We start from the raw sequence: 25569 nt of genomic DNA on the forward strand, positions 1-25569 counted from the left end.
GGATTAAAAATCAGATTTTTGTTTCATTCACTGTGTGAAAGATTTGGAATCTCACGTACAGTACATTAAAGAAGTTATAAAACTCTAGACACTCCTTCAAAAAATAAGGTAATCAAGGCGTGTTTATAGGTGATTTGCTTCAAAGAATAAACACCCGGAACTATTAAAGTTGTAGTTGGGTGTTAAGTGCTCTCGTGCATTCTGTTCCTAGAACAGGGATACGTAAACTATATCAGGAGCCATGCCGAGCATGAATCGTGCTTGAATGGAACACATTGTATTCCTAAAATAGCTTCTTTTGTGTGTTTGCATCCTGTGTGCGACCTTGGGTTGCTGCATACCAACACAGAAACATGGAATATTATTTCAAATGTTGCATCACTGAGGCAGTAATTTCCAATTTTGACTTGGTGTAAGTTGCATATGATGTTTTGGTCCATGTGTTTGAAAAGGCATTAAAGAATAGCAAACATACATACACACAAACAAGCCCATTAAAGTTGTGAGGTGTATGTATCGTACATTTGTGGTGACAAGATAAAGTTTGATAAATGGCAGTTTTATAAAACCTCACTGATATCCTTTCCCTGTCTTATCTCACAATTGTGGGTCATGAACATATTACTCATCCTCACTCCCCAATTACCAGAAGTACCCCTTGTCCATTGATAATCTCAAATGCGTTAGGGCAAAGTGACCTGCGTTTGGGCAGTTTCAGTCAAAGTTGTGATATATATTTGACCATTTGGTTCTGGTTTGTTTTCGTTTTATTCATGTTTTATTCTGGAGTGTTCACAATACTTCATACAGGCGTGCCAGCGAACCATGCACCTAAGATGTAACCTTGTACCATGCCATACGTAGTATGAGTGGCTTACCTATAGGTCATTCACCCTCATGAGGTATTCCCAGTGAGGAATTGAACATGTACAGTGTATGTCATTTTCACTGACAAATTGTAGTCTCACTCTATGCAAAGTGTTGTGCAGTCCTACGGTATGCTCTCTTCAGGATTGCTGTTTGTGCGTGTGCCCTACAGTTACGTTCAGTTCTCATCACTGCAATGACTGAAAATTAGCTGGTACCTCTGTAAAGATATGTGCATTTATAGATTAGTAGACTTAAAGTTGTATTAATGATTTGCCTACCTGCATGTTGGGTTTGTAATATAGGCAATGATATGTTCCATATTTAGAAAATTATGGATTAGGTGGAACTACAAGAAGTTCACACAGGGTACTTGCTTTATTGAAGTAGCATCAGATTCTGTTTCTATTTGTATCAAATATACAAATGTACCTTTCTTGCAAATATTTAGTAAAGCTGATGAATTTACTGTGATTCAGTATTCAGTTGAACAATTACTGATGATCTGCCTTCATTCTTCACCTGATATTTCAAACATATAATTGCCATTACTCATCAGTTGATTTATTTAATCTAGGGATTCTAAGTACAACACTCACTTCATCTCTTTTCTGCCTGTCTCAGATTAAAGCTGTAAATTGTGTCAATTACGTTGATGAAGGTGTTACTTCCTTAATTAAAAGTCACTAATTAACAGCGATGAATAAGGCAAGGACAAGTTGTTTGAATGCATAGTGTGAGTTGGGACTATTGAATTATGCTTGGCTTGCCAGAATGATGACATGCCTTTTAGATGAAGGAAGTTCAACTATATCGAGAACAAAAACCTGCTATTAAATGCCACCTTAGTGACAAAGTGTGCAACTATTGTCACATGGATGTTACAGAGGGCATGGATGTTTTTATGGTGCTTCTTTTGTTTTTATCTTTTCAGCTAGCATTTTGGACTTGTCTCAACAAAAGCAAGTGCCTTTATTTTGATGTTTCATTTGGGTTCTCCTTTTTTTTTTGGATGAAATGATAAAAAAAGGAGAGGATGAGTGGAGATAGATTGACAATGTATATGAAAAAAGAAAGAAACAACAACCAATTTTCATACTTAAATTGTTACTGTATTCGCCATATATTTCGCGAGTCTAAATTCTCGCGAATTGGGAATTCCCAACGATTTCACGAGTGGTTAAATTCGTGATCGTGGAGTCCTGTACTGAATGGAGAAATGTACATGCGTACGTCACATCCACATCGGGATCAGAGTCAATATTTTCACGTGTCTTTAATTTCGCGAATAGCACCTGACTCACAAAATTTGCAAAAATAAAAACCTCGCGAAATATTCGGCGTATACAGTATTTTACTCAAGTCTTGATCAAGTCTTGATGAGGCTTCTCAGTTTCAATCAGCTAGATATTATTTATCAGCCATGACTGGCAAAACTGAATAGTGGTACGCTCTGCAATGTCTTAAGTAGTTGGCCAGGTACCATTTCATTTCTTTCTTTGTTTTTTTTTTTTCTGACAGCTTGATCTTATGGTTCTTAAAGTCTTTATTTGATTGTGTAATTTATTCATATTATTATTTTTAACCATCTACCACCTGTAATGTCAGAAAGAGTTCATACCTCTTCTCACCCCAATCACGTCATTCGTAGGAATGCTGTGGAGAGTCTTGCCCATGAGAAGGAGGTACTAGCAGAGAAGCAGACTGAAGACAAGGAGGACGCCCTCAATCATCTCCGGGAGCAGCTGGAGGGAAAATGCCGCAGGATTCAACAGGTGAGTTTTGACTTTACCAATATATACCGGTATATGACTTCTCAACTCAGCTCATCTGCAGGAAAGAGCTCTGGTGGAAAATATGACCAGCTAAGGTCTCTGGTTAACTGTATAGACACCAGGACCCTATTGCATAAAAAGATATAATCAAACATAAGTCAGGTATCAACCTATCAGAATTGAGTTTCACAGACTTATGTTTAATTTTCTGACTTATGTATGTTTGATCTCACATAAAGGGACATCAGAGACTTAGATGTTCAGCCCAAGTCTGATTACTCTTCTTGATTTTTTTTTTCCAGGATTCTAAAATAGAACATTTACCATCACAGCTGGATTCAACAAAGCATAAATTCTCCCCCATATTTGTGAGATGGGTCACAGATTACATGGATTGCCAACAGCGTGGAAATTGACAGAGCTCTTTCTGCCAGACTTTGCATTCTGCCTTGGCAAACTACTAGTAGGCCATTAGTTGATGGCTGTATTGCAGCTTAACGATTTTGCCAATCAAGGATTTTCCTCAAACCTGTGCCCCTTCCTTTTTCCAGAAATAGTAACTAAAGCAACCAGGGGAAAAAAAAAAATGTGTAGCAAATATATACTGTAGTATGTGGCCCTGCAAGCAAATGAATACTCAAAACCTGATTTGCCTGCTGACTGGATAACTAATATTTGTGTTATTTGTTACCACACTGGGTCTTCTTTACTCCCAAGATACAAAATTTATTACATAGCATCAATCAAATACAATCAGTGTTTTGAAACAAAATATCTTGAAGTTACAATGTGACAAATTTAACCATTCTGTCTTGCACAAAATATCTGTTTCTCTTTTTTTTTAGTTTTACAAGCAGGCAGGTAAAAAGGCAACTCAAAGTCATCCCCCCTCTTTATTTATTTATTTTTTTTTTAGTGCAACATGTTCCTAATCTCAGACAAAACCTCAGTTAAGGCCCACGTATGAATTTCATTAACCCTTGCACTATTTTTTTGCCATTGCAATGTGATCGTTTGTGTTCAAACAGGAGCTGGACGAGATGCAGAGGGTGAAGGAGGGCCTGGAGAAGCAACTCAGTAACGCGGAGTCCACACAAGAAAACCTAGAGGGTGCCCTTCACAGCAAGAAGATTGAAACGCAGAAGCAGCAGGCCAACAACAAGGAACTGCTCGGTGATAAAGACAGGTGGGTCAAGTTGAATTTTTTTTTCACACAGCTTTGCAGCAGGGCTATTCCCTTTTGAGTTCATAAACTTTTACCGTACTGTGTATCTACCAGAATTGGAATAAAGGCGAACCCCAAAGCAAAGAAGAGGGTATTCCTGCCTGAAAGATCATCGGGATGAAAAACCAAACACAATAGGACTCATTCTCAGTAACAGTTCAACACTAGTTTGAGTTAGAGTCATCTTGTAAAGGATATGTGGGTGGGCACTGGCAAAAAGTCACATGAGCATCAACCTGTCCTTTGAGCTGGGTCAATGGTCAGTGAGGTCACATTTATGTCTGCACCTGAAAAAGTTGATAGTGCTCCAAGTCGGCATGCTGTACCTTGCATACAATGTTCAAAATGGTCAGATCTACAGCAATAGTATAGTATGGGGTGGGGTGGAGGTGGAGATGATGTTTGTTCGTGTAGTATGATGGACATGTGCCAAGGTTTTAAGTGGAGAGCGCGAGTCATTCGTTAACCACGCTGTGACCGGGAAATACGCACATCCCGTCCGAGATAGAGTCCTGTTATGAAATTTGGACAGCATTTTGCTGTGCCATCATGACCACATTTATGTGGCATGGATACTGATATCAGTGAAGGCCAAAGGAACATGTGGAGAGGTGTCTGGAATTCTAAAACAACTACAAAAGCATGTGGCATCCATTCAGATTTGCAGTGTGCTGTGTGAAAATTGTTTGCTTTTTTGTTCTGTAAAAGGGAGCTCCCCAACATCTTGACAGGAATAGTCAATTATAAACATTAGTGGCATGCCTGAACTGCATCTGACACAGGATTTTATTTGCATTTTATTGATGATCTCATAAGATACAGAGAATAGGCAACTGAATTATTTTGTTCTTGTTGGTGGCAAAGTAGAAAGAGGAGTGTGGAAAGGATAAAAAAGAAAGAAGATACTATTCACTAGTTATTTGATTAGGGAAGTTGGTATTGTGAAGAACTTCTTAATCTTGTAATGCTATCACCATCCATGCTAGCAAACACATGTTAAAAAATAGTTTTGGTAGGCTGGGGTGCAGTATCTATCACCTACAGACATTAAAGAGTGAGAAATAATCTGTTCTGTCAGATGATATGGGCCCCCGCTGTGGCTGATTGGCGAAATGAGAAAGAATTAAAGTTACAGCCTTGACCTGATGCAGGGTGTCTTAAGCCTCAGCCTCGGTAGCAAGACGGGGCTTTATTGGATTTTGTAATTTTATTTTGACTCTTAATGCCGGTAGCTGGAGGGTAGCTCACAAAACACTGATTCACCGCTTACTGTGATTACGGCAGTTTGTGGAGAAGGGAGTCCCCCCTGTAAATGACTCTGTCATTTGTGCAGGTGTGACGAAATTTGGGAATCTACCTTCAGCATTCTACTCCCAATAACTATTTCCTTCTTCCTGGAATAGTTGGTTGTTGGAAGGTAGTGGGCTCCTAATCACAAGACATGATTAGGTTCTGAATAGCTATGTAACCATATTCACACATCCATGGTTTGCATTTTGACAGGGGTGACAAATGATTGTATTGGCTGCTCATGCCTTCTTTTTTATTTCTTCCCATAATATGACCCAGTACTTGCTGCCATTCAGGTTATAATTTTTGTTGTTGTTGTTGTTGTTGTTTTTGTTGTTGTTGTTGTTTTTTTATTTGTTTTTTTTTGGGGGGGATTTAAACTGAGGGGGCTCAAAGTACAAAGCAGTCTTTCCACACACACAAAAAAAGTATGTATAATGATATAATTACCAATGCATGTTCTGTGGATTGTTTAACACAAGACTCATTGTATATTGTACAATGTCTCTTACATGAAATGAACAGATTTCTTTCTCTCTCTCTCTCTCTCTCTCTAAATCCCTCTTTCCTATGTTTTGTTTTCTTTGCCCCCCCCCCCCTCTCTCTCTCTCTCTTAGTTTAGCTAGCCAAAGATCAAACAATATATGAAAGCTTAAACAGTTTAGAATGTGCTGCACTGTTATAATGCCTTTATCATAGCATTGAGGAGCTCATTGAAAGACTTTGTAGACAGAAATCACCTTAAAATTAGTGATAATGTTGTTACAATTATTTTCCCAAATTATTCTGGCCTTTATTAGAAAAACCAAAACTGTGCTCTATCCTCAAAGCATGGGTGATCTTGAACTGCCAATAATTAGTTTTTGCTCATTCTCTTTCGTAATGACAGACAAGTTTAAAAGTGCTGTTATCATTTATCAAACCTATGCTAACTGAGAACTATGAATGCTCAGTGTTTAATCTTGCCCAGCTGAAGGTCTCCCACATGCATAAAACTGAGCAGTCACTGTCCGTTAATTCCTGGAGTGTAGACTACTCGTGTTGTGTTTCGCGGAATTGCTGATTGAAAGTTCCTAGTTCCGTGTGTAAGCATTGTAGTGCTCGTGTCGGATACAGTTCATATTTCAGGATGTTTCTGGAGCAAGCCCTAGTGCCCTCTGAGGGGAGAAATCATTACAGAAACCACTGGCACTGCGGTTTCGCTGTCCAATTGATTCTCTTGAGTAAGACGACTCTTGAATTTGTCTCTGAGCTATGAGTGGGGATGGGGGGGGGGGGGGAGGAGGCTTGCTGTTGTCACACAGAATCCTGTGCTCACACTGTGAAAGATGTCCCGGCCAATCTTTAGCTCATGGTGTCTCATTAATGGTGTGCAGATGTGGTTGTCATGGTTGCGGAGACTACAGTTTTTTTCTTTTGTGCTGTTATGCATTCTACCAATTGAACTTATTCGATACAGCAGTGGATTGCATGCCCTTCCTTTGAATGTGAAACCATGTCAGCTTTGGGGTTATTGATTTCCAAATGGAGGGAATTGTGGTCAGGAAATTAGCTGTTTTCATTTGAGGCCTCCCAGGTGTCATATTCTTTAAGAATATAGAATGGCTGTGTATGGTTTTGTTTTGTTTTGTTTTGTTTTGTTTTTAGTTGTAGAGTAGAGATCACTTTGTACTTCCTCATATTAGCTACTGCACATATCCCCTATGTGAGGTGTTTGAGTTTGTATGTACCATGTGCTCTTCGTTTCTCACAGCAGTTTTTCCTTCCTCATGTATGAATGACCTACTGATCAAGAACATATAAACAATTTTTGTTTACAAGATTTGCCCCTAAAAAGAGAATGTTATGCTTAGAACTTTGAATGAGCACCTTGGATTTGAAATGGTGTCTTGTATTGAACAAATTGATATGAATCATTTGAAGCACACAGAGTATGAATCTTGCCAGTTGTCTACACTGATTGAGACAAAATGATTGCAAAACAAAGTCTTCCATGCATAAGTATCAAAGTTCATTATTTTGTGGTTGTGCTATGAATAAATGTAAAGATTAAAGGAGTACAGACACCCATTAATAGTCTGCACGTAGTGATAATGTGGTTTTACAATATTGTTCTAATCATCATCCCATCCTACCACATCATGTTTATGAAGCTCTAATGCCTGAGCATGTTTCATCGCAGCGGTTGAAACATCGAAATGTCTGACAGGTACACCCATCACAATGTCTGGCAGGTATGCCAGCCACAGGCACACACCGCGATGCCCCTCAGCCCACGTAGCTCTCGCCCCCTCGCCATTGTGTTTTGTTTACGTTCCGCTGTGACGAAAATATGCACCCAGTCATGGATGTGACTGAATAGCAAACACTGTGGCGTTAGGTCCCAGGAGCGTGCCCACAGTGTTGATAATATCAGGGGATGGCGACGTCACGCAGCAGAAGTTTTGGCGATGGGTAGTGTTCCTTTGTTGAGGCATTGCACACTGAAGCCTGGTACGATACCTGCCGGTAGATGTGACATAGGATTTTAAATTTAGGACGGGATATAAATATGGCAGTTGTACCTGTGGCGAACCCATGTGAAACTGAGTCATTAAACCTCAAGGGAACATCTAGAGCCTTTGTTGTGCAACATTCTGTACGATGTGTTTTACATGACATCTTCCATGCTACAATGTACCTGCCCGAAGATGTGACATGCAATGTATGATGTATGCCATGTCAACTTGGCAGAACGTGTGGCAGACCCATGAGAAACTGAGTCACTAAATCTCAAATGAACACCTAGAACCTATGTTGTGCAATATTTGCAACTGTACAACATGCTTACGTGACATCTTCCATGCATGCAAATCAATACCATCTTCGCACACTGGCCAAACTCATACACATTTCTGCAAAAGTTTGGTTGTCGAGTCAAGCTGGCCCTACCTAGCGTGCCATTTCTCTGTCATTCATACTTTTATCACAGATCTCACTCTCATCTCCTAACGGAAAGCCAGGCCGTATTGATATCACCTCCTCTTGAGTAGGGACAGTGATTTTCCGCGATCGCGGAAAACGGACGGAAAACGCGGAAACGGCCATTTGAAACGGAAAAAGTTATCCACACGGAAAATCACTTTTCAACAAAATAAAACACATGAAAGTAAAAATAAATCCAACAGAAGCTGTAAATTAATCATTATTACATGTCCACGATATTCACAGACTGCGGAGACTTGAGTTTCAATAACTGTCGAACACTGTCGAACACTTACTCAATCCAACACCAACTGAAAGTCCATTTATATTCCAAAACACAATGTGTGTCTCGCCGAATAATGTGTGATGATAAAGCCAGTATTTTGGCAGTAAAAGTAGCGGCAACAGAAAAAACTGCTGTTTTCTGCTCGCGGTATTAGAAGCTGCCAGCAGGTGAGTCGAGTGGTGACTTGCTATGCCTGCCTGCTCCACATGTGTCGTGTGTATAGAACACAATGCATGATGTGAACACCAACTTCACGCAGAAAAAAAAGAAAAATTCCATGATGCCAAGGTGCCAGACTGGCCTGGGGAATGGGGAGGGGTGGAGAGAGAGAGACCATTCAACAGAAGAAACCGCGCGTATTGGCGCATTCTTGGAGGTCATGAACTGTCTGGGGTGTTGGAGATGAACAGGGAAAGAATGTTTACCGGTAATTAAAGATAGCTCAAGTCGAAGCCCCAGGGCGAAGACCCAGGATTACAAATGTAATGATTTTATATTTCTTTCGTTTAAGCTCACTTACCTGCGATATTTGATGAGCTTAATTTAGGTGTTTGAATGTCACATTTTTTATGAGATTGTAACTATGTGTAATACAATACTATAACACCTATTGATTTATCAATCTGTAAAACACAAGTGTGACTACCAGTGACAATAAAAAAAGACTTGTATTTGTTTTCTGCCGAGATTTTTTTTTTGTCTTCATCCTAACACTTTCAAGTTCATATGAAATTTCTGATGTTTTTACTGCAGCATCAACAGTCTAAAATAAATTACTGAAATATTGTCTAATTGCATTTGAAATATGAGATGTGGATGATCGTCCACATTGATTTGTACCCTCTAAATTTGACATTTCATATGAATATAGTAGGCAATGTTTCAGTAAATTCTGAAGCTTTGTGAATCATGAAATTTTTGGCAACCATCCATTTGAACTTCAGGCATGAAAAGTTCCTAAGAATCAGCAAAAACAACTCAACAGATCAGAGATAAAGTTCCTTCGAATTGAGAAGTAGCACGCAGATTTGCTGGGCGTGAGACCACAAGGATCAGCTTTGTTTTGAGATTGTTACAATCGTGTTGTCACTGAGTATCGGGAAGTTCTCACAAACTCAAGGATCACCTCTCCCTGCCAACTCCAACATGTTGCTCCCCAACAACGTGCATGGTTGAATGCATGGCGTCTCGATGTCACCGTCTATAGGTACCCGAGGCTGCTTTGTATTTGTCTTGGAATATTGATTCATTTCTTGCCATGACATGAGTGTAGTAATCTTTTTGCATGGCTATGTAAAAATTTGTGACACTCAACTCGTCTTTTTGATGTTTTTCTTTCAGTCCAAAAGGAAGACAAAATTGTATCATGACGTTTGCAGTTGTTCAAAAGGTTTGCTATTGATAACTCACAGACTAATCACCAAGGGGCTGTTCCCAGGCCCTCCCTCCTCCAGTCGCGCAATCTACACGCGCGCGCAAATTCCTCTGCCATGTGGTTTGCCAGCCAGCTGTCGGAATGTGCTTTGAAGTTACATGGCAGCCTGGCCTGGCTGGCATGAATGGGTGTCGAGTTTCAATCAATATCTACTGTTGTTTTATTCTTGTATTTGAACATGTCGTTTCACCTCACAGAAACATGGAAATCGGGAAGGTGTAGGGGAGAGGTTTTTGTTGTGTTGCAATGTGTGTGTGTGTGTGTTTCCTCGGTTTTTTTCCTTTGTTTTTTTGTTTTTGTTTTGTTTTATTTTGTTTGTTTGTTTGTTTGTTTGTTTGGTTTTTTTTTTTTTTTTTTTTGGGGGGGGGGGGACCCGAGGCCAGAGTGAGGAAAGATCAGAGTGAAATGAGTGCTAGTTTCTTGTCTGGATTATTGACTGAAGAAAGATAAATTGACTGTTCCTTTAGTGCTGAAATTTTTTATCTGTTAAGACCTTCTGAAGGAATAAAAAGACTTGACTAGACAGTAATAAGTCACTTGACTAGCAAGTCAAGAAAGAGGACATAATGATAGTTGTTGATACTGCAGGCCAGGCTTTGATAGTGATACACAAATATGTAATGTCCCACTGCATGATTAACTGGATTACAATGTATTGACTGAAGAAAGATTTAGATAGATTGATTGTTCTTTTAGTGCTGAAGTTTTTATCAACACTGCTTATTAAACTGATTATCATGTATTCTGTTTGCAGCTTCTAAAAGAATAAAAACACTTGACTAGTAAGTCACTAGTTGAGACTCAGAGACTTATTTCACTTTGTATATTTTTCTTTTAATTTGTGTAAACAGCAGTGTAAACAGCCCTCTTTATCATCGCCATAATTAACCTCTCAGATTTACACATTACGCAATACTCTTCGAACATTATCACTGTGGCAGCCTAAACCGCCATTTGGCAACCTAAACCACCCTTTGGCAACCTAAAAAACTCTATAGGTTGCCCGGCTGGCAACCAAGGAAAAAAGTTAAGTGAGATCCCTGTGCATGTTTTGACAGTCAAAATAAATAAATTGTAATCCTGATGTTTCATTTCATTTGTCTTCATGGGTGTGTGGTACAGAGGTTGGAAATCATCAGGTATACACTATGCATAACATGTATGAATGTATATGCGATTACATAGGTACACAAACTTCAAATAGCAATCATTTAATTTTTGTTCATTTTTGCATGCAAATACATGTAAACGGAATTTGCACTTTTTGTGTGTACAATTCATATGGGAAAACGGAATTTCCGTTTTTTCACCATGTTGAAACGGAATTCATGATTTTCTGAAACGGAAAAGGCAATTTTTTGAAACGGAAAATCACTGCCCCTACTTGAGACTCTGTGTCCATGTATGTGCATTTAATATATATTTTTGAACACTCCTTAATGAAGTTACCCAGGTCAGGGGATGTCCTGAAGGTACTTCATCATGACACTTAATATCCCCCACATTAGGAACTCCTGGATACAGTTTAGATATCATTTAGCACTGGAATTGAGAGACTCTCAAAACATGTTTGTTGCTGTGCTCCCCAGGCATAGATGAATCAACTGAAAGATTAGAGAGAAATTGATAGCATTGACAGATGGGTAGTCAAACCTAAGGAAGGCTCAGGGACATATTCAGTGTATCTTTATCTTTACATTATGCTCTGAGTTTGATTTTTTTTTTTTTTTGTGTGTGTGTGTGTGTGTGTGCTTTCTATCCATGTTTTCCTTTCTCAAACTTATGTTTATTTTTCCATTTGTGTACTTGCTTTAGTTTTCTCATGTTTAACATGTGTAGTTGCATATTTGTGTAATTACAGTTATGGCAGTTGCTGTTCTTCTAAAGAACTTGGTATGCTTCAAATTATTACCTAGACCAACAACAATAACAACAACAACCACAACAACAATAAAAATAAAAACACTGCAGATAGTGCAATAGTCACAATAATGCCGGAGACATACAGGTAATTTGAGTCTTGAGTCATGCTTGGTTGTCATCCAGATTTTGATATTCAAGGATTGGTTGGTCAAGATAACTTAGATTGCAAGATTGCATCTGTTATTCATAGTACTGCTCTTGAAATATAGTCACTTATTCAAAATGTGGCAGGAGTGAACTCTCTCTAGATAGCAAAATTATGTGTGCTCTAACGAGGGCCTCATATCCATGGGCTTCTTTTTTACCTCCCACCCTGACTAATATTAAAACAGAGATATTTTCCTAAAGAAATCCTATAAATAGCACATCTCACTTCTAGATTTTGCGTCTTTTGTCTCAGCAAGATTTGTATCAAATAATTCATCAGGGGAGTCATATCCTGTTTGTGTAGGGAGTTCAGCATAAGTGTGGATCTGTGTTGTGAGGGAAAAAAGCACAGCTTGTTCGAGAAGATTCCTAAAATTTGATTGCAGTGTGCTTACAACTGAACTAATGATGCTGTTTCCAATTTACACAGGTCTGCACATTAATACTTGATATTATTGTATTATTGTGACTAATATGTCTCCCATGATACACGTAGTTGCACACAAGCTTGTGAAGATTTCCCTTTACCTCATATTCAAATTTTTGTAGAGGTTGTTGGGTAAGGGGCTTGGATGAGCTGGTAAGCTTGCCTGTAGTGTATTGGTGCTAGCCACTCAAATTCTCCTGGCTTTGAAAACTGTGTCCCCCCCCCCCCCCCCCCCTTCCTTTGGCAGACAAATTGTTAGTCTGTGTATCTCTGTCCATGTCAGCATTAGTAGATGGCAACATTGATATATTTTGAGAAGAAATATGGCCCCTGGCACAGTTTGTACCTTTTAGGCCCTCAAACACTACCATACATCTGTTTCCCCCCCCCCCTTTCATAATTTTTAGCACAGGTTAAAGGGGAAGGCTAGTAACTGATCAGTGGGAATCAGTGGAAATGCTGGGAGATGATTGTGGCAATCCTTATGGGATTCATTCAAGAGTTCACTGTATATCTATTGTTGTGTGAAAATGATTTGCTTTAGAATGGTCTCATATTCAAGTAATGTGCAGTTTAATGCTTCCAGGTTAGCGTCCCTGGTCAGTGACGGAGCATTAATCTGCACATTACTTGAATATGAGACCATTCTGAAGCAAATCATTTTCACACAACAATAGATATACAATGAACTCTTGAATGAATCCCATAAGGATTGCCGATATCATCTCCCAGCATTTCCACTGATTCCCACTGATCAGTTACTAGCCTTCCCCTTTAAATTTGGAGGATTGGAAAGTAAAGATCACATGAACGGACCTTTCCAACTGCTTGCAAGTTTCCTTCTTGGTGATGGTTTATTTTTTGTTTGCTCCTCCTGTCCCGTCCCCCCCCCCCCTCCATTTAAAAAAAAAGAAAAAAATCTGATCAGTTTGCTCATAAAGTGTGATGGCATGTTTATAGTAAGGAGGATTTGGGCAGCTGTGAAGTCTTCCCCAGCTCAGTAGAAGTGCAATCCCTATGGCCAGGCAGTTAGTGCTGTAGAAAAAAAAAAAAAAAAAGTTTTTGCTGAGGTTATGTCCTTTCTTTTGTTGGTTATTTGATTTGTTGTTTTTGGTTTTTTTTGTGTGTTTTTTGTTCTCTTGGCAAACACAATTGTGGCAGTAAAAAAGTTAAATACATTGTGCACAGATTTGAAGAATATGCACCGTACATATACATGAATGTATACATACATGGCAACTTTCAAAATGTTTTCTCTTTTCTTAGCGTATTCAGGAACATGCTTTGTTCTGTGGCCAATCTGAATGTTCTCACACAACAAACATGTTGGGGGAGAGGGTGACGAGTGTGAGAAAGAAGCATGCCCCATGCAGCCACCTGGAAATATTGTCCGAAGCTCGCATCATTGGCAAATTATTATTTAATTGTAATGACCTTTACACCCCAGGTTGCCATGCCAACCCGTGCGTCACCTTTCATCGTCTGGCTAAGGAGTGCCTGGAAATGCGATTGGGTCACTCTAGTCAGAAAAGTTGCCAGTCATGACAGGGTGTCAAGGCGCACCTGTTTAGTGGAAATCAGTCCCAGGGGGTTATGTCCCCAGCCCCTAACTAACCCCCTCCCCCACCCCCCAGCAGAAACATGAATACTGCAGGCAAGGGAGCATGTCTTACTGATTTTGGCAGCTTGACAAGCTGGCTCTGATCAAATTTACGAGCTGCCGGGATGCATTTGTAATGAGTCTTTCCTATTTTGAGGATGAGGTTTTATTCGCAAGTGGCCACTAATTCTTTTTCGCGCAGCTCATGATGTTAGCATGTTGCAGTTGCTAGATGGAAATGCCAAACCTTGTCTTGCTCCGATCTGTGACTAGCATTACTTCATCACTTTATTTTTCCCTGTGAAAAGTGCATTTATTCCCGGCTTGGGATGAGTGAAGCCAAGTGTAAAAGTTTTGACGCATAGGGTGACGTTCAGTGGCTAAAAATATGTGGATCAATTACTTATTTCCACTGCAATTTGAATGCAACCCATGCTATGTTTGGCATTTAGGGCATATTATGGCATTTGACCAATGTCAGTCTTATGTGTTATATTCAGATGTTCATATCACCATCTGTGTCATAGGGTTTTATAATAACATAGAATTTGTGAGACATTTGATAAACATGCAAAGATGAAAGGATATGGGAATTTTTTGCTCCTGCAGCCATGTTCAATGTCTGCACAATCCTTCAGTCTTTAGAAGCACTTTGAACATTAGTCAGTATGTGCATGTATATATGAAATACCCTTTCCTCTTTCTTATTTGACTGTGCACTACCTTTGTGTGGGACATCCTGTGTTGTTGACGAATAGAAACAGAGACATTGCACGATGTAGGTTGTTACTTAAAGATGTACAGGAGGAGTGGTAGCTGCTATTGAATGATGATTAATCATGTTCACTTTCACAATAAACTTTGCATCGGAGTGTCAACGGTAAGAGCATAGTCTTGAGTGATGAACGACAATGTACAGCAAAACTCTGACCAAGCCTATACTGTTTAATTTTCACCTGTATTTCCATCATAAGTATGATTGTTATTGTATTACATTGATGACAATTATGATGATGATGATGATGATGATGATGATGATGATGATGATGATGATGATGAGAGTTAATATTATCAAGACTTCAATCTACTTTAAAATAATTTTCCATCAAGGCATCACCTTTGAATATGGTTCTGTAAAATAAAAACAAGCATTTATAAGGATAACACATGAGCAGTCACCCGTAGGCATTTATTCAGTATATATTGCCTAATCCTTCTTGCCTTCTGCACCCCTCGCCAGTGGTCTCCTCAGCTAGCCTAGTTTAGGGGTTAAGAAAGTATACCTTTAAGTTTAAATGACAACCACATTGCCAGGTCTCTTCACAAGCTAGTGACTCACACGGCTGGGCATTGTTAGCTTGCCCTGTCCCAGATCATAACAAAATCATTGTTCGAGATTCTGCTGGCATCGGTGTGTATGTGTGTGACCCCCTAGTAGATTTAAAAGGAGAGAGAAAAAAAAATACAGAAAAAAAGTTGTGTTCCATGCACTTCCAAGTAAGAGAGTGGCACACAGGATATGTAATAAAACCAGACCAGATTTGTGTGCCAAGGAGTGTGATATTGCAAACTGCATGTGTATGACTTTCACATCTGTAGGTGATAGGGGTTCTGTCTTTTCAACATCTAGGTACAAAAGATGATGAGATCAAAATGATAGGAATGTGGCCTGAGATTACTTTTCATGATTACAAAATTTAAGTATACGCTTGTTTGCTGGTTTCTGTTTATTGTTTGATTTTATGCTAGAGAAGACCTTTACAAATGTTTTTCTGTAACTTAACTTGTAAAAGTTTTGGCCCTATTAGATAATCATTCTTTTCTTCTTTCTTTCTTTTTCATCATAGTGTATTTGAGCATATAGCTCACTGACAGGGTACTCCCTATTTCTGTCATGTCAGTATTCACTGTGAAGAAGGGGGGGGGGGTATGGAACCTTTGAGGGTGTGCAATTGTACAAATCCATCTATACCACTAGATTCATTGTGCAGGGTTTACAACTCCCGAAACTGACCCATGTATGAATATTTACTGTCATTCTGTGCTCAGTTGCATCTAAATATCAGTCTAGATTATGTCATAATATGTCATGTTGAGCTCTGAGGGCATTTCATGAAATGTTTTGTGTAACAAATTTGTCAGATAAATTTGCTCTCAGCCAATCAGATGCAAGGATTTCAGTAGCCTATTGCAATTTGTCAGAAAAAAAAAAAATGTGTGACAAGACGCTTCATAAAATGCCCCCCTGATTCATCAAGTATTTATATAAAAAGAAGTATTTTAAGATACAAATCCACCATAGTGACATCAGAGAGCAAGAGAGGTCAAATTTATCTCTTGACATTGGAAGAGAAATTATGAACAGTTGGAATCCCACATATCATTCACAAAACTAGAACCCAACGTGAGTAGATGCATGAGATGTAAGGTTTATAGTGTGTGATATCATTCAGTACCTTTCTCTCTCCACCCGACTATGCCCAACTCTTGACTCATTTACTCGCTACCCTTATCAGATCAATCCCAGATGAGCATGTTTCATGAGACAGACAAACAAGGGTACTTAGAGTGGAAGACTTTATCACTCTCTCGATGCTGCCTTTCCACATGACTCACCTTAAGACCGTGGTTCAGGGAGGGTACAGCCTCGTAAAAAAATAATGCGCTGAATGTTCAGATGGCATCAGGTACATTATAAACATCATGAGCTGCGGCAAGTCCCTCGATACAACAACGTGCAATATTTCTTTCACACCTGTCAGCAGAGAGTGACAGAAAGAGGCAGACAGAAAGATAGACAGAGGTAGAAATATAGTGAGAGATGGAGATGTGAGAGATAGGGTAGAGATAGACAGAGGTAGATAAACAGTGAGAGATGGAGATAGGGCAGAGATTGACAGAGGTAGAAATATAGTGAGAGATGGCAGTGTGAGAGATAGGGTAGAGATAGACAGAGGTAGATAAACAGTGAGAGATGGAGATGTGAGAGATAGGGTAGAGATAGACAGAGGTAGAATATAGTGAGAGATGGTGATGTGAGAGATAGGGTAGAGATAGACAGAGGTAGAATACAGTGAGAGATAGGGTAGAGATAGACAGAGGTAGATAAACAGTGAGAGATGGAGATGTGAGAGATAGGGCAGAGATAGACAGAGGTAGAAATATAGTGAGAGATGGTGATGTGAGAGATAGGGTAGAGATAGAGGTAGATAAATAGTGAAAGATGGAGATGTGAGAGATAGGGCAGAAATAGACAGAGGTAGAAATATAGTGAGAGATGGTGATGTGAGAGATAGGGTAGAGATAGACAGAGGTAGAAATATAGTGAGAGATGGTGATGTGAGAGATAGGGTAGAGATAGACAGGGAATGTAAAAGTGAGAGATGGAGATGTGAGAGATAGGCAGATATGTGTAGATAGAAAAGAGAGAAGAGAAACAAAGGGAACGCTATCCTTAACTGATACTGGATGAGCAGGAATCCCTGAGGATTTGAAGTGGTAATGCATTTAATCTTGTAACTCTTCAAACATTGTCAGATGTCTTCACTCCCCATTACCCCATTGCCTGACATTGCCAAATAGCATTGTTAGATTGCTTGTTACCATGCAAGTAGAAAGCAGATAGTCATGTCTTATTGAAAGACAAGTATAGTATTCCTTTTAGAGGATAATTACAATCTGTACGTATGGGTGGTAATATTTTGTCAAATTGTTACTTCTGTGAATATCAGTCAACTGCAGCAAAATATGTAGAGTGTGCAACATGTGCTAATGATTGTGCACATACTCTGACTGTTTTCTCTTTTTGAAGTCATTTATATTTTAATTGTCATATTTATCAATGAAAGATATGTACATCAAATATAACAAAATACCTTGTAATACGATGTAATGGATAGAAAAATGAAATAGGTACATGTTTTCCAGACTTTTTTGACATTGTTATCAAGCTGCTTGAAATTTCATTGCTTCGGTTTTGTCAGGGTTGAATCAGAGCTAGAGGCTGCTCAAATGAGGAACTTCTAGGCAATGTTCTAGTTCTCTAGACCAGACTCTCATTCACATGGCCATCAGCTGATGTGTGATTTGTGCAAATGTAGATATCCCTCGTAATACCACAGGTGCAAGTGTCCTTTGCTGAAAATAAATCCGTCGGCCGTGTCTTTTCTGTTTTTACAGACTTGTAGTATCAAGCACTGATCGGCCTCAAAATGGAGCATTGCTTGTGAGGGTAGTAGTTCTTTTTGTTATTTGTTCGAGATGTTTTGGCCGCCAACTCTGCACCTTTTCCTGTGCGTCAGAGGAGAGCTGTAACTGCTGTAATGGGTTCTGTCCGTCTGTGACAGCAGTTAAATGTCAGCAGGATGTGTAGCCTGGCCTGAATCAGAGAGCGTCCCTGCACGCGCATCTGTGTTATTGCCAGAACTCGTCAATGGCTGAGTGAGTGAGTGCATTAGGGTGTGAGTGAGGCTAGCTTATCCCCCCTGGGTGTGGCATCTAAGACACATCAAAGTAGTGGAAGTGAATAAGAGATAGCCCTCTATCCCCATAGGTCTCTCTCCCCCCCCCCCCCCCCCTTCTCTTGGCCATCTTTGAAGAGACAGGCAAGTTGTGTGAACTCTTATTTGGAATATGCCTGTATTCCTTTTTACTGCCATTTAGTGCCTGGAGAAGTTATTACAAAGAATAGCGTTGGAAGAATCACCAGCACAGATTGTCATCTGTTTTGATTATGTTTTTGTAAATACAGACTCCTCCCACATTCTCATTCAAATGTGAATGTCACAAAGACTCAGCAAATCCCATCCTTTTCTTTGAATCTCTTTTGAGTGGAAGTAAGATTTGGTTTTGCCTTCATTTTGCAGTGATGGCAAATATACTTTGATGTTAGGCAGCCATGCTAGTAAGTCTTCATGTTTTTGCCTTGGTGCTTTCTTCAAGAGACATAAATGTTCTGTTCGAGAGGGCCTTCGCATTCACAAAGGACAGTATTTCATGTATTGTTGTCAAAGTGCAGTTGAGTGCCAGTGTGAATGCATTGCATTTTCTCATCTGTTAACTCTATTAGATTTCACTCCATTTTGTGTGGAACAGTAACCCAATCCCCATAATTACAAACTGAGTGAAACTCTAGGTGGAATTCGTGATAGATTAAGTTGTGTTCTGTGAAAAGTGCAGGTGCGGATAATGGGGAACTTGATTTACCATAATTTAGCGTGTCGTTTCTATGAACTAAATGCCCCTGGCACGCTAATCTCATAATTTATGTTCATTTGATTTTTGGTAACTTTCAAAACCACAGGATTCTAGAAAGCCCTTGATGCTAATTGGCTGGCTTACGAGAGTCTGCATGAGTCACAGATTTTTCTGTATCTTCTATTGAAAATAAGTTTTAATGAATGGGATATTAGCCATAAAGTTCCCCTGGACATGAATAGGGCATGTGTTTAGTGTTTGTGTGTGTATGTTGTGTGTGTGTGTGTGTGTGTGTGTGTTAAGTCTTTTTTTTTCAGTGTATGATGTTTGTGATTTTATTTGTGTGTGGTCATGATTGTGGTTGCCTTTGTGAGTCAGTATTTATAGTAATAAATTTATTAAGGGAAAAAAAAAGACATTGTTTCCTTGCCTGGGAATTTCTAAGATGTTTATTCTTGTTTGATGAATCATGCTATGCAAGAAGACATGTAAAGATATTTTTTTCTACATTTTTCTTCTGTTATACAAGTATGTCCAAGCAAGGAGTTGTCCTTAGAATGGAGTAATGCAGCGAAAGTCCTATTTTCCCCAATCCTCTTTTTACTGTTTCGCAGAGTGATCGAGCAGCTGAATGCAGCCCTGAGAGCCAAGGACCAAATCATCGGGGACCTGAATGATGAGAAGGTGCTGACAGCCAGGAAGACGGTCCAACCCCTTCAGGAGCAGGTCAATGAACTCAAGAGGGAACTCCAGCAGAAAAACAGGGAACTAGATGTGAGTTGCCTGGGCAAGAGGCCTCCTAAGGTCTGCAGTGCCATGCCAATGGTCAAAGGATGCAAGTGGCTACTTACTCCCACTTTTATCCCCTAATGATACATTGAATACAGCAAGCATTGTAATTGTACAACAGGGCTTGTTTCCTTTCCCTTAACCTTTTATGTGCCAGAGATTTTGGTCAGTGTGTACAATGTTATGGGGTTTTCTGTGCCAATTTGCACTCAAAGCATACAAAGGTTTAACAGCCTGAGTGGCTGCAAATTAGCAAATTATATATATATATATGAAGATTTGAAATTCTCCTTGCATTGGGAATGATATCTAGAGATTTTCTGTTATGGGCAAGCAATATTTATGATGTCATTTGCTTCATTTTGGGCATTAGGAAAATGCAATAGACCATAATGTGTGTTCCTTAATGTTATGAAGGACTTTAGTTGTGTAAGTTTGGTGTGATACTGCCAGCTCGCCTTTGAAGTACGACACACAGACCACTTCACTTGAGTGTATCCCTTTGAAAAATGGAATGTAATTATGCATTTGTGATTGTGCTATCCCTATAAAATGTTACAGACATTCATCCTAGAATTAAATTCTGCAGATATTGTAGTAACCAGGCATGAAGTTGTCAGCAGATTCTTGTGTATAGTGTACTTAGTCTTTAGATTCAAGTTTATCTCCAATATTGCCCCCCTCCCCAAAAAAGAGAGAAAGAAATGGGGTGTGACGTCAGAATTGGAATCCATGCAGTATTAGTACAATGATGTGGGTAATACAGAGACCATCTATTGACAATAAATATTCACGTCTTCGTAAACACAGTTCTTGCGTTCTTGTACACCATGACAGCTGCAACTATAGGGATGCATTTGTCTTATGTCATACCGTCTGTGTCCCTTACTGTTGTTAGAAGATGAGGGCTGTGACTGAGAATGTTTTGTGTTTCATTTGCAGGATATTCAGCAGGATGCCAACAAGGACAAGGACAAGGACAAGGAGAGAATACGCAAACAGTACGAGGTATGCTGCCCTCACCCATCCACCCATCCAGCTAGCAGGGACTGCAGTGTGTCAAAAGTGTCATGCGTTTCTCTACAAGGAAATATTTTTTAAGAAGTCATCATTACTTGTCTGTGTTATTGCACAGCTGCAAGCAGCTGTTACAAGAACTTCAGCCAATCGCTGACCTGTGTGTATATCATGAGCTGGAGTGTGTAATGCCAGCAAGGGACAGAGTGCTGTGGCATGATACCTGTGTAGAGACTTCTTTTTTCAATATACACTTTCTTTAGTGTGTTAGAATTCATGGGTGTTTCTTCTCCTGCAGCCTAGCAATGAATCATTTTATTCACACGCTCCCTCAAATTACCGAACTGTAAGTTTCTTTGGCAGGAATTCACATACTATTCATCAGGTTTTGCTAAGCATGGCAAGGCTCCAGCAAGCTTTATGGGTGTTATGGCAATTTTTTTGTGTTAACAAAGCATGATTAGAATTTTAATACTGCACAGATCAGGTCTATTGGAAACATTGTGGACGTGAAATCCAATTCCTATCACCCCCATTAGTGCACACTTAATTAGTTTCATCGTTGTGGCAATTTGCGAAATTTCATGTTGCAAAAATATTTTTCTTGAAAGTATGTCCAATTGCGGTAAGAATATGCTATATTCTACCGACGTATAATTACTGCAGCAAACAGGAATCGCAATACAGTCAAATCATATGCATGGCATCTAATAGTAGAATATTGCAGATCTTACTCTTATCCCATATTGCACTGTTGATAAAGTAGTCATGAAAGTAGTGTAGAATGAGCAAAATAATAGTAGAACTGTAGTATTTTGTGAATTAAAAAAGCCTTGACTGTAGTTGAAACTCTACTTTAAACACTCTTCCTGACAGGATGTGTATCTGGAACAAGAGAAGAGAGTTCGTGACCTTGAGGAAGCCACAGAACAGCTCCAAGATGAGGTCAGAGACAAAACCAAATCCATCAAGGTAAGCTTGTGTGGGATTCCCACTATGCATTGTATCTGCTTTCTACTTGGCTAGGTGGTACAAAAATAAACACTCACATGTATCCATCAAAGGCAAAGAATTGTGATTTGATGCACAATGTGTCTTATGTACCTTTGAATTCATTTTGCTTTTATCACAAGCCTTTGAGTGGTTTTGTGACCATCATGCAAAGACTACAGACTCTTCCCTTTTCTGTCAAAAGTACGAAGCACAATTGTTGAGTTTAGCCCTATTCACAGTCAGCATGGAAACTGCAAAAGCATGCAAAAAAGGGAAAGGGAAAGAAGAATAGAGGTAATGCTTCAATAGAAATTATTTTTGTGTCTTGTACCAATTCCTTCCAGTATGCAACTCAATTGTTGTGAATCACAACATGAAACACATTTAGTTTGGAAAGTGAAAATGACATGGGCAGCCTCTTTCCCATGAGCAATGAACATGTGATAGAGGTATACCAGGCGCCCTCAGGAACTCTGTCTCTCTGTTTTCTTTTCTTTTTGTTCCATTTTTCTTTCTCTCCTTTTGCTTTGCTTTGCTTTGTTAGTTCATTTTGTTTTGTTTGTGGGGCTTGGATAGATGAAATTATCTCTGTAGTTCTGTTGTTGTATGTGAGGTTAACTTTCACCTGTAGTGATGGGCAGTTTGTCTTGGCTTTCTGTAGTAAAGCTGTCTTTGTTCAACATGTGGTAAAAATTATTGGTATGTCACAAGCTTGTACAATTTCAATTTACAATGTATAACAGAACATAGGATGTGCTCTGTATGCAATATGAATTGAATGAAGTGTTGCCATCTTTCTGTTGAGTATTTTGTGTGTATTAAAGATGTATGTACATGCCATTAAACTTAAACAGGTGGTATAATCAGCATGCTATGGCTTAGTTCTACAATGCTATGCATTCAAACATACATTTCTTTCTGTGCAGCCATGTCACAGAATATGTTGCCAACTTGGAGGAGATGAAACTGTGCAGTCAACTATGTTAAAATGCATCTTGTTCTTTCTATTATCAATATCAATCTTACTCTGTTCTTGTCTCACATTCAGGATTTGGAGAATGCCTTGAAAGTATCACAGAAGGTCATAAAGGTAAAAATGCCTTTCCTTTCTTCTAACACTCACTGCAGTGCTGAAAGACAGATTTCCTTGAAGTCCACATTTCCTTGTGGTCATGTGACCACTTTACGGAGGGAAATCTAGTGTCTGCAGTACTAAGGTCACCTGATTTAGAGATAAGTGTATCATGACCGGTCATGGCCCTTTATTAAGTGGTAAAAATTGAACCTATGCAAGCGTTGAGCCATACTATGCTGCAAAGACTGGTATTAATCCAATTATCAGACTTCCTTCTTTTTTTCAAAGAAATGAATTTATTATAAGCATAAAATTTGGGTTAGATCTATTCAACGGCATTCAAAAGAATGTGATGACATATCATCTCTTATTACATGTACTTTGTTTTTTGGTAGGTCATCAGTACAGTCCAATGCACTAAGTCTGTATTCACATAAATTAATAATTTACAGAGTAAGTTTTGTGCAATTTGATATTAAAGGTAATAGTTGAGTGGTCTCAAGTGCATCATGATTTGTAATACATCTTCAGAATCCTGCTGAGATTTTGACTAAAATAAAAAAAAAAAAATAATAATAATAATCTCATGACTAAGTGGAGAACATGAATATGTTAGATTATTCAATATGCTGATGTAATGACATACGATTATTGTGGTTTCATTGACTATATGGTTGCAACATGTCATACACGTATGTTGAAATTGAGCCCGACAAGGAAGCAAACCATGTCTGTTGAGTAGGGGAAAGTTTTTGTGCTGTCGCCATAGCAACCTCCCCTTTTTTCCCATTTCTTTCCTGGTAGGAACTGGATGGGAAGATCAAGGACCGAGAGAAGGAAGTGGATTCTCTGGAGGGTAACGGCAGGAAGAGAGACAGGGCCATCCAGGGTCTGACAGACACCGTCCGTTCCAAAGACAAAGAGGTAAGGTGGAGATGAAAGCATGGTCCTCCATATTGAAAACATCCGTGGTAGCCATGAATGTATGCACGTCGCTGTTGTTTGTTTTGTTTTTTCTTCCCACCATCTTTTGCAATACCGCCTATGTTGATAGCTCTCAAGAATGTTTTTCTAGAGAAACTGAAATGTGTCCTCAATCAACAGCATGTTCTTGTTTTTGTTTTTCTCTCTCTTTCTTCATCTGTTACAGTGGCTCTTTATATTAATAGCTTGCAGAGAAGTGCTTTGAGAGAAACTGAAATGTGCCATAAGTGTCTGATTATGTCGTAAAAATCAACCCTAACTTTCAATTGGGTTTGATGGATGAGCTATCTAAACCAAACGAAAAAGGAAATGGAACATCATACAATTTGTTAATCATTCGAACCCCACATTGAAAGTTGCTGAGACAGATATTGCTATGTTAAGCACAAAGAAAATGAATGTCTAGAAGCAAAAATGATAGTATTATTCACATTTCTTTCCCATGTCTGATACTGAAAATGCTCACTCCAATTTGCTTCAATTCAGAGAAGAAAAGGGAAAAAAAAAAATCTCAATAAAGGTATCAACAGCTCACTTGCACAGCAAAAAAGAAAAAGTAATTTAACACTTAGCCCCCTGTTTTCAAGACTTATGAGAGTTTAAGATTATGAATAATTACTCTCCACTCCACTAGGCAGTGGGCAAGTTAACAATATGTGATGGACAGTGTGGTGATATGAGTGATATCTTTACCCTCCTGTTACAGATCCAGCAGCTCTGTGAACAGATTGAAGATTTGGAGGATGCTTTGACCAAAGCCAACACAGCCTTGCACAATGCCGAGAGGAAGAAATATGAGGCAAGTTGCCAACTCCCGATGTCCAATTTAGATATTATTCACTATAAAGAGTTTGTAGAGAACAAAGACACCATCCATGCTAGGTGAAGCAGGTGCTTATGAGTGCAACGGGAAATGATGCAATAACCAGCGATGAACATAAAGTGCATCTGCAGCCACTGTCAGTTACACCATGCTGGACAAAATACCAAACTTTAGTAATTGTACAAAGCGTCTCGAGTCCCGTTTGTCAGTCTACAGCCTTGTAAATGAGTCAGTTTGAGTAAGTTTTTACCCCTTCTCTTCCCTAGGCCTGTATTTCATTGTTTTGCCAAACATATTTTAGACAGATTATTGTAATATTTGCTTCTGTGTGTCTGTGCATATGTTTGCTTGTGCATGTATGAAGGACTGTATGCAGGTGTACTTGCAGTCGACGTAAGTGGAACAATCATCAGTGTGGGGAAAGTAATTTTACAGAACAATTTGAAAAGCTATCTGACCTGAGAGCTGTTGAAATGATCTGGCATATTTCAAGAATTTTTTTTTTTCAGAATAAGACAAGATGAACATAATGGCTTAGCATTCACTCTCATTCTGGCATTTTTTTAAATATACTAAATGTACACATAAATTAGAAAGTGTTTTGTTCTTTCTTGTCGAGGATTTTTACAAAATGCAAAGTAAACGTATATCACCTTTGTATTCAGTGACTACTACAATAAATGGTGAAATCATGGCCTACCAGATCTTTATTGTTACAACGGTTGCTAAAATGACCAACTTACCTTGCTATGC

At 39.0% G+C, this 25569-nt stretch overlaps 1 protein-coding gene across 1 annotated transcript in view; it reads left to right on the top strand.

Moving 5' to 3' along the window:
- The window catches only part of LOC140241246 (uncharacterized), a 92345-nt gene that overhangs the window by 32089 nt on the left and 34687 nt on the right, over window positions 1-25569 (top strand). Inside the window, exons 6-13 of the mRNA XM_072320998.1 lie at window positions 2519-2642; window positions 3671-3828; window positions 19750-19909; window positions 20867-20932; window positions 21818-21913; window positions 22983-23024; window positions 23814-23933; window positions 24700-24792. Coding sequence (XP_072177099.1) covers window positions 2519-2642; window positions 3671-3828; window positions 19750-19909; window positions 20867-20932; window positions 21818-21913; window positions 22983-23024; window positions 23814-23933; window positions 24700-24792 — 859 coding nt within the window. The remainder of the gene's footprint in view (window positions 1-2518; window positions 2643-3670; window positions 3829-19749; window positions 19910-20866; window positions 20933-21817; window positions 21914-22982; window positions 23025-23813; window positions 23934-24699; window positions 24793-25569) is intronic.

This window comes from Diadema setosum, chromosome 17 (assembly GCF_964275005.1).
Source record: "Diadema setosum chromosome 17, eeDiaSeto1, whole genome shotgun sequence".
NCBI lineage: Eukaryota > Metazoa > Echinodermata > Echinoidea > Diadematoida > Diadematidae > Diadema > Diadema setosum.